At 41.9% G+C, this 10,760-nt stretch overlaps 1 protein-coding gene across 1 annotated transcript; it reads right to left on the bottom strand.

The window, feature by feature from the left end:
- Positions 1-218: 218 nt before the first annotated feature.
- Positions 219-10,709, bottom strand: LYRM1 (LYR motif containing 1). Its single transcript, XM_052772443.1, has 4 exons — positions 10,590-10,709; positions 3,148-3,306; positions 2,020-2,112; positions 219-558 (listed from the first exon to the last, which is right to left on the bottom strand). Exons 2-4 carry the CDS (start codon positions 3,304-3,306, stop codon positions 442-444), a joined length of 369 nt encoding a protein of 122 aa, XP_052628403.1. The 5' UTR covers positions 10,590-10,709; the 3' UTR covers positions 219-441.
- Positions 10,710-10,760: the final 51 nt, after the last annotated feature.

The raw sequence follows: 10,760 nt of genomic DNA on the forward strand, positions 1-10,760 counted from the left end.
GAGTCACTGTGCATTCAGAAGCTGTGGAGGCACTGCGTCTGCTTGATTCTCCTGGACTTCCCTGATTTTTGCTGACCCTTACACAAGGCGCTGCCTTGAATCACAATTGAGCATATGTAACCCTCAAACCACCAGAGAACCCTGCTATAGATTAATGGAGTTTGAAAACCTGCTGTAACTTGTCCTGATGTCAAAGTGATCTTCGTATCACACCTCACTCCTTGAAAAGTGTTACTTTTATTCGTGAGTCAGTGGTTGAAATGTAATAAGTACTAGACCAACCTTATCCATCATATGCAATGCATCAGTTAGCTTTTTGGTCTCAGGAAATGTGTGAGCAAGTGACCAAAACAACTTCATTCACAGTTGTGCACACAAATCACCTGGATTGCAGTCCACAGCTTAAATGATGTGATTACATATCACAGCTTAAATCATGGGTTATGAAACTTCATCATGGGATTTCAGGTATATTGGCTTAGAAATCTTCCTTAACTTTTCCTGGTGTCGCAATGTACGGCCTTGTTTATGGGCGAGACCCATAGGAGGCAGATGGATCTGGAAAAGAAAATCCCACCAGTTAGGTACAAACTGAGAAGCTACAAGAAAAAGAAGGCATATATACAGACTAGGTTTCACTGAGTTTTAAATAATTTCTTCACACTTTGGAGAGGGCAACTGCATCGTCTCAAACCAGGTTATCAGATTTCTAAGAGGAGTGTTCTCTGAGGAGTCATTAGTGGTGTAACTTTCAGGCCCCAAATGTTGTGTTTATTAAAATCCTATATAATTTAGGCTTTAGTAACCTTATTTTGTAGCTTGATATCAGACTGTAATGATAAAATACTTGTTGAAACAGGACTGCTGACAATGTTCCAGAACACCAAGACCTAGAAAACCCTAAAAATTCCTGAGTAGATGTCTTAAAGCACTGTGTGCTTTATTCATACCTACCTAACAAATCACAAAATACTCCCAAACTGTTTGTATTGAAAGACTGCCTTCTTATTGTCATGATTATATATACCATACTAAAATGCATAATCAATGTCATTGACTCCACAAGCAGGAGGAGCAATAGGTGACAGGCTCGTCCTTTGATTGACAAAGTCTTTATATTTCATAAGACTGTTGGTGGGAGTCATGCAGCTATATCCCCCCTAAGTGATTGAAAAATGTAGGTGTTAGCAGTCAGATGTTATTGTTGCTGAGGCTGTCATCCTGTAAGATAGCTGTTTAGGTGCAAATAGTAGTAAAAGCACTGACTAAAGCAGCAATAGAGATTTCTGGAATCTGAAAAACAACAATCATCCAGTTTGTCTGAGAGAGCTGATCTAAGACTGATCCTGTGGGATTTTGAAGCCACTGCAGAGCATACATTTTAAGCCCATTTCTAGAAGCATTGTTTGCCAGATGTGCATTGTTATTCTGTATACTGGAGAAAAAGAAGCAGCTGTATGTGAAAGAGATGCTAACAGTGACCATATTCTAGGCAAGCATCGGATGAAGATACAATTTAATTTTGACCATGACCGCCTTGATAAGGAAACTACAGCTGTGAATATATAAACTAATCAACAGGACTAGAGAGGAAGTCTCTATGGGAGGCAGCATAAAGTGCTATCGACAGAAGTGACTGGGCGGTGAGGGAACTGTATTGAATGGTGCAACAGAAGACACTGCTGCAACTTCCAGCAATTCAGTAATCTTGGACATGTTTTTCTCTAGGAACAGGGGAAAAGAAGCAGCAACATAGGCAGGTGTATTATAAGACCTGATTTATGACTGGGAGAACAGTTACCAGTAATTTAAGCTATGAAAATTAGTGTATCTATGGCAGATGGAATTAAGTATTTTTATTCTCTTGTTCTCTATTATTATGTGGAAAGATTAACAGATTTGATTCCATTACCGTCTTTTTCTACATTCATTGGTCGGACAAGAGTGCCTGAACATTCACAGGCCTTGGGAGTTTAGCTCATGCAACTCCACTTAGGCTCTGACGAGATTTATACTCACAGGTCGCGGGTACGGGATGTTATAGTGAAGTCCAATTTCTATTCTTGCCTCACATTCTTCTATATACTGCTTAATCAACTTTGGATCTGTTACCTAAGATCATACAAACAAATGTTTTCTACAAGTACAGCAATTAGCAATTGGAAGCTCAGGTGTAAATGATGCACAGCCACATGACTTTCTTTAGCTTTTTTTGGCAATCCCAAAGATCAAATTATCGTATTTTTCACATCCATAAAAGGTAACATTAGTATTTGCCTTGACTCAACAGCTCTGGGCTTGACAGCACTGGATATTAAGGCCCAGAGGCTGTCATGACTGAGGCTATAGGAGATTTTTACCCAAACATGGTATTTTCTCATAAAAAGACAATACACATGTAAACTACTAATAAATCCATGAAAAAAATCACACTCACCCATTTGTCACTCTGCAAGGTAGCTAGAGGAGAAAGGGAGGAGACTCCTTGGTCTACATTCTGTTATCATCCTATCCAGAAAATCCCTTTGAAGTCAGAAATGTAGTGTAAATTGTGACTTAAATTCATTTCTTGATTTTGCATTACTTCATTTTAGTCCCAGACCAAAATGGGATATAAATAAGTATTGTGATCTTGAATTACAAGAAGGACCTTTGATTACCAAGGAGTCTGTATCACCCCTTTCAAATAGGGTTTGAAATTTCCTCCTTAGGAAAAAAATTAAAGTGCTTCTTTTAAAAGAAGTGCCAGTAATTGTTGCTTTGAAAAGAAAAAAAGAAGCATAAGAAGCTGCTGAGCTCTGTTTGCCATTGCATGGGTAATGATACACTTAGCTAGCTTTCTAAAAGATCAAAAGCTGCTTCAATTACATAGGCAGTATCTTTGGAATTTAATTATTTCTTGGCATTTTTTTAGTGAAAGCTCTAGACCTTTTAGACTTCTACAGTAGTTAATGAACAGCTGAAATGGTTTGAGTTTTCTTATTACTGTTTCAGGGGTGAAATTTAAACTATAACCCAAATACACTAGCATTTAAGGTGAATGGAATTTTGGGAAATCAACTCTTATATCGTAGCATCCCATCACTGAGACAGTGCAAAGAGCGAGAGGAGAATCATTCAGAAATTCAAAACTGTAAGGACACTCACATTTTTGTTTTTTCGGAATAGTGTTTTGGCTTCATTTTTAATGTACTCTTTCTCTTTAATAGTTTCTTCTATCTGTCCTGATGCCGATTGCCATTTTTTGGCTATCTTGAATATCTTGCGGTAAAGGCCAAGCACTTCTTGTCGAGTAACTGGTGTCATCTAAAAAAGCAACACAAAACCCCAAACATATGTATGAACATTTGAGTTGCTAAAAGGCCAGCAAGCAGTACACTTTTCCACACAATTGAATTAGTTTAAAAATATTTCCATCATCTAAAGATACGCTGAGCTATATGAAAAAACCTGAAATAGCTGTAAACAATAATGAGCTGTTGAAAGCTGCAGACCCAGTCCAGCAAAGCATTTAAACTGATACTTAAATCTGTCTCCATTCAAACAGCTTGAGCTCTTGCTCGAAGTTAAACACTTGCTTTAGTGCTTTGCTGAATCACAAGCCTGGTACAAGAATGCCCGGGTTGTGTTTCACTGCTATTTTGCAACAGAAATTGGGCAAGTCACCAAAACTCATAGTTTCCCCCCTTCCTGTGAAATTGTCGTACCAATGCTGACCCTATCTTTGCAAAGCATCTTGAAATCTGTGAATAAAATACATGATAAAAACAGCATGATATTGCTGAAAACCAGTATAGGTTTCAGAGGCTGAGAGGCTTATCTGTGATACCACTATAGTATGTAGTAGTAATGATTCAGCTGGAGTTTGATGTGATGAAAAGGTGATGAAAGCTGTTTTATCTAAGCACTGCAGGAGAGGCAGACTAACTGTGGATTTAGGAAAGTCCTGAATGTCTTGATTTTCAGAGAGCCGTGTACCTGCTGAGCCCACTGAATCAGCCTCCAGGTGTGACAAGAATCTTTGTCAGAATTCAAGAATGAAATCCTATTCTTATTCTATGTAAATGAGCATTGTATCATGTAAGTGGTGACACTATTTCATGCCAGACCACAAATATCCCTGAGACAAATCCACTGCAGGAATAACAACACTTCTGACATGGATTAGATTCGCAGAAGCAAAGACTTCGGCTTTAGGGACACCGCATCTGTTGAAGGTACCTTCCTGTCCAAAAGGAAGATGCAGCAGCACTGCAAAGTAAGTATATGGATGTAATGAGGAACAAGTGTCAGGGACAGGACATTATCTGACTCTCAGGATCCATTTGCCAACCTGGAGCTCTAGTTACTGTGGCTGAATCTACCCTGAAATCAGACCTGTGCGCTGGGAATAGCTCCCCCGGAGGACAGTTTGGAGCAGGGTAATTCAGGCAGCCTGAACTGCCCTCCGGAGGGAGCACTCTCCTCCCCGGTGACAGAGGAAAAGCTGCTCCCTACTGCGCGCACCCAAACTACCGTGGAAAGTTTGGCAATGTGGCTATCGTTCATCTCCTTGCAGTCTGTGGCAGTTCCTCTTATTGCGGAGAGTAGAAGAGGGTTTTGAACCAAAGTCTTCTCGGGCCATACAGTTCTCAGGTGGCTGCCTCCAACACAGCAGCTGACCTTTGCTAATATTTCAGTACGGTTCTGCTGTGGCTTCAGACAGTGACACCATCTTTTCCTCACCAAAGTCAGAATTACACATGCTAACCTGAAGACAGGATTTGGCCCATAGTTCTTTTTGCTAAAAAATCCCAAACTACTAAACCCTAGCCTTTTTTGCCTTAACTGTTGCTGTGATCTAAAGACTTTTTGTTGTTTCATGAACTCTTCAGGGATCTTAAGAAGTACAGATGTAAAACTTTTTCTCTGATTCTTAAGAGAGAACATTTTTATTTTGCTATTTGTATTTTAAAATGTTTAACCAATATTGTATTTTTTCCCCAAATATAAAAATGGTTCTTCCCACCCAGCAGATATTTCTGGTAAACGTTTATGGTATTTCTAGGAAACAAATATCCACAATAAAATAGCTAGGTAGTCCCAGCTCATCAAACACTTTGGAATAATTGCTTCACTTTATCCACTCTACAGCTCCATTTCAGGCAATAAAATTAGTTGTACATGAAGCTACGCATGTACGCGTATCTCAAAAATCATTGCTTCCCTCTGTCAAGTACATATTTTGCACAGAAAATAAACAGCCCAATTACAAGGGCTGACCTAGCACAAGCTGAGTCCCAAATCATGTTCTCACCTCCTGGCCTCACCCCTCTGCTTTTATTGGAAGGTGTCACCTCTGGTGGAGCTGGTAATGCTCTTTGTTCCCTGCTGACAGCTAATAAAAGGTACTGCACTAGAAGCTTTCAGCTTAGGTTTTCATGTAATCCATAAAGAAAATGAGAGGAATAATGTCAGGGGGAAAAGTGTTTAAAACACAGGTTTAAATTCTGATTTATGCATCGGACAATTTCCAGGGCCACAACTTGGGACAGTGCATGCCCTTTGCTCAGAGCTGTAATCGTACCTGTTGCTTTTGGATTTTAACATACCGCAAATCTGTTTACAAAGATTTTGCTTAAAAGTTTAGAACGAACAAATTTTTTTTCCCCACTAGTTGTTTCCGCTTCCCCACCTAGAACTTACTTTTTCTTTCTTTAATTTCTCGGTGTTGGAACTGATAGAGAACTGTGTAGCCCCTCATCTAGGCATGGGCTGCACTTTTGCATTATTGCTCTCCTTCCCACATATGCTAGATGATGTAAAAGACATTAAGCAGCTTTTCATATATACTCAGCAACCAGCTGCTCCTGTGGCTCATTTAGTCAACAATTTCTAACGTTGCAGACCTGCTCATAAAGCATTTCTGCAAAGATACATAAATGAAGGGGTGAGGAGCCCTTCACAGACAGGGGACCGCCATCTATCACAGGGAAGGATGAGAGCAAATAGGACAAAATTCAAAGCCTGGATCAGATTCTGATCTGAGTGGGAGTGTAAATAGGGAATAATTCCACCGCGAGCAAATTACTTCCAACTTAAAATGTTGTAAATGAGATTGGAGTTTTTTTCTTTGGTATAAACAGAGCCTACACCTACAGAAATGTAAGTGACGGTACAAGTCATGTATCAGGTGTAATTTCGTCAAGTGACACTACTTGTATTAGTTTTGTGGGTGTGCAAAATGATTCTGAGTGGGACAGAAAGGAAGATAAGGGAGGCTTTCATGTCCTTGTAATTACTCATCTTGCAACTTACATCTTTGGCATTTAAATCATAATTATATTTCACATCTCTGGAATGCTAAGTGGATGTTACACCACTTTCCCACTAACACTCATCTTGTGGTAGTCACACCCATTGTTTAACTTCTACCACCCTTCATTTCATTGCAGAATGCAGCCCACAGAGGTTAACCACAGGCATTTTTGTCAAAAAGTACAGGGCTATTGTATTAGCTGGGCAAATTTCAGGTGTTTACTGCAACAAAACAAACCGGGAGAGGTCAAAGGTAGGTCTGTACGCACAAACATATCAATGGGAAAAGTGGTAGGTTGCAGGCTGGTTTTGAGCTGATTGTTAGAATTAAGCCTTTGGAGGGAAGCCAAGCGTTGCCTTCCAAATAAGCATTTGCTGGATGCTGTGGCAGAGTTCTGACAATGCAGGGTTGTATCATTCTTTTGATCTACATGCAAACCCCTGTTATCAACATGCAGATCAAGCACATGAAATATCCCATTGTATCCAAACTTGCAAAGGAGGCTTGAGCAGTTAATGAGTTACTGCATGATGAAGACGCAAACTTTTTTCATTGTTAATTAAAACAAATAATCATTTAGACTATAAAATGTAATAACAAGTTTTTCTTTCAGAAACAAATACACATTCCTTTGGATTTTTAGATGGTTGACCCAAAAGTTCAATTAATCTGAATAATCAGTGAAACACCACTCGTCTTTTGCTACTTGCAGGTTTGTTTAGAAATTAAAAGTTTATATAAAAATAAGGAGAGGAATATCAACTGCACAGTAAAGCAACCCCAATACTGCACTGTCAAAGCACAGTTAGGACAGAAGGCGAGCTGCATGGAGACTGACTACTTATATATGAACAGCTAAATTACAGCTGCTTCCCAGCAAGGGATGCTTGGCTAAGAATGCATGTCCAGCACTCTCTTCCTATCTGCACAGCTCCTTTGCTCAAGTTGTAAGTCTATTTTATTTCATCCTTTCTTTTCAAGTCAAGCATTAGCTACTCACTTTAAACATAAAATCTGCCAGCAGTGAGTACGTAGAGGATCTTAGGAAACAAAGGGTGAAAGTAATAGCCCATGGGGAAAAAAAGGATATTTTAAAACAATAGATCTCTTCTTTTACATCCCAGCTAACTAGGGCACGCATTAGTAACGCACGCTTAATGCTGATGCTGAAACCATATTTGCTCAGGGGAGGAGATGGTGGGGAACAGAACTCTTCGTGAAATAATTTGGAAAAGTGGCTTTGAACTTCTCAGATGTAAAATGTTTTATTTAGGAGCACCACAACTTCTGTTTGACAGCTGGTTTGCTACTGGCAAGGAGTCCTAAAGACACAATGACAAACTGCTGGGCTGACTGCCTTCTGAATCAAGCTATGATCACATTTCTGTTATGGAAATAAATGACATAACTCAAAAGCATAGTGTATCAACATTATAGTACGGAACATCATCAGCTACAGCCTGTATGACAATCTGTATCTCATAATTTCAAATGCAGTCTTTGGCTAACATTTATTTAAAGAGATGCAAAAAACTGTGCATATCTGGCTTTTTTTTTTTTTTTTTAAGAGCTAAATTATATCACTTGGCTAAAGAGTGACTCTCTCCTGCTGCTAATGCAACAGATAATCATTCTTTTCACAGCTATCCACAGCAACTAGAGGTCAGTAATCCATACTCATCTTTTGTGCAAGTCTGCCAAAATGAGTCTGTGGTTCTTAGGGCAGCAATGAATTTGGTCTATCACTTCCTTGAGGGACAACAACTGAAACGATGAGTTCCTGTGGCACAGGGAGAAGAGAAGGGGTCACAGATTCCTGTGATAGCTGGGCACGTCATATGCCTTCCAGTGATATTAAATTTCAAAATCCAGTTTCCACAAATGTAATTTTATCTTCTTTTACTCAAATCAATGACTTAGTGGCCTGTGACAGCTAGTACTCTGCAAACATCAACCACATGTGGCTGCAGTATGTACTAGCAAAGTGAAAACTTCATTTGATTTTCATTCTTGATTGAACATTCATACTTTGTTTTTTTAAGATCCAGCCAAAACCAAATCACAGCAAAGCTTCAATCACAGCTAAAATATTCCATCTCCACATGGTGAAAAACAAACTAAAATGAAAGATCATATTCTTCCATGATGGTGTTACATCCTCATTTCTACCAGTGATGCAAGCCCGTAAATTTCAATACATTTCCATCAAGGATTAATTTGACTCCAAGTATTTCTAACTGTTTCCATCTACAAGGTGCAATCATAAATGATGCAGATTTGGTGAAAAAGAACCAAGTTACTGAATCAAGTTATTCAGTAATGATATCTGAAAGGAAGGTGACTTTCACATGGTTTTAGATTTTGTCATGCCGGTATCTTTCTGCTGGCAAATTGAAGTGAGCTGAAACTCTGACCTGAAACGTCGATCGACACTTCGGAACCAGCCTCTCTAAGTCTTTGTACTTAGACTGTTCATCAGCTGGGATGAGAGCTCTGCCATTCTATTCATGCCTCAGATTTCTGGCTGAACTTGGATCTCTTTTAAGCTTTCTCTTACATATGGAGCAGTCTTTTGATCAGAAAAAGGAAACTGCATGCAAAGAGAATATAATTAAATAGTAAAAGCAAGGACTTGGGTTTTATCACTGGTTTTCCTATGTAATTTCAAATAAGTGAAATTGCAGAAAATGAGGATTCTGCAACATTCTCTTCATTCGAATAAATGGAAGTGGAAACAACTAGTCCCTTTTGATCACAGAGTTTTCATTTTGTTAGTCTGAGGTGGTCGAGGCATTATCTGGTTTTAGTAGGACATACAGACTCTTCCTCTGGGAGTGCCTCCTGTGCTGTGGTAGCCTCAGGAAGAACAGAAATGCTGACTTAGACTGTGGAGAGGAGGAGGGAAAACAAAAAACCATGGCTTTAAATATTTCTTAGCTTTCTCCTGAAAAGCATGCAGTTTCCAGGTAAACTCTAATGCAACATAAACTTGTCCCTAGTCTTGTGCAGCCCTGTCACTCATGCTTTCATACATTTAGAACCGTTTTCTCCTCCTTTGTGTTTAGTTCTTTATTAGTTACAAGCATAGAAAGAGGTTTAATGCAGTGCAACAAATTTAGCAGAGAAAATGAAGTCTCAGCTATCCTTGGATGGCCTTACTTATATAATATAGAAGCATACAGAAATATAACAACATGGACACAAAACCCCACATGGATTTATGCACCTTATTCATACCTTGGCTTTGAGCCAAATGCAACTGAATGCATGAATAGAAGTATTTCCCAGCATTGGAAGTGCTCCCAAACCGGAGAACAGGTATAAATATTAATGCTAGCAGAGAAACAATCCTCCCTTGCCCTTTTCTTACTTCATTCTGTGGGTCACTAATAGAACTCATTTCATAAACCCTCTGCTGCAGTTTCCAAACGCTTTGGTCCCAGGACATTGATAGATTTTTAGTCGCTATTTGAGAACTACAGCAGGGCATATATCAAAAAAAGATTTGGTTTTTGGAAATTGAGTGTGTGAATCCCATTCGAATTCAGGAGTTTTGCCAACAAAGCCTCCCACAGTTATTTGCACTAGACTCTCCTGAATGGTGTATGGATCAGCCTTTGGGGCCTCCTGCCTCACAGACGGCACAAGGGCAGCGGAACACAGTGCCGGGGAAGTGCCGCGCTATCTGCCCCCGAGTCCTCTCCCGGTTTCTGTGGGGAGAGGACCCTCAGACCTGGTGGTGACGGGATGGGAGGACATCTCCCTGACATGAGCTCCAGGCCAGCACCAACTGCAGGCCCAGGCGAGAGGTTCAGGGCTCATTACGCACAGGACCTTCTCCACACCGCCTCCGCAGCCATTCCTGCGGCCGCTGGCGTCGTCGGGCAGGCACAGGGACTGGCTGGGCACCGAGGCCACCACGTGCCTCGCTCTGGGGGTCAGGCCTACCCCGGCGAAGGCCACGGCCACGCAGCACCGGGCAGGCAGTGGCACTGCGGGGGAAACCAGGGTGGCTGTGGCGCTTGGCAGTCCTCCACATCCTCTGCGCCGCGCAGGGCTGGTGCCAGTGGTAAGATGGCGCCGGCCGCCCCACCCCCCGCCCCGCCACTGCCCGGAGCCGCCCGGCCGCCGGGGGGCGCTGCAGGCGCGGGCGCCCTTCCGCCCCCTGGCGGCCGGGGCGGCACTGCCCCCGCAGCCGGGCGGAACCAACCCATGAAGCGGAGGGGGTCACCCCCCCCCCCAAGCCTCCAGCCTCTCCCCTCCCCTCCGCCTCTCCCGCGCCTCGCTTTACCTTCGGAAAGAAGCGCGCCGAGCCCCCGCTCACCCGCCTTCGCGCGGCGGTTCCGCCCCGCTAGGCCCCGTCCCCCCGCTTCGGTGGGCGAGGGAGGCGGCGACCCGTCGCCCTCCCTGCCCTCACCGTGCGTGCGGCGTCGGGCACGCCGCCTTGCGTCACGCTACGTCA

The sequence above is a fragment of the Harpia harpyja genome, chromosome 21, assembly GCF_026419915.1.
Source record: "Harpia harpyja isolate bHarHar1 chromosome 21, bHarHar1 primary haplotype, whole genome shotgun sequence".
NCBI lineage: Eukaryota > Metazoa > Chordata > Aves > Accipitriformes > Accipitridae > Harpia > Harpia harpyja.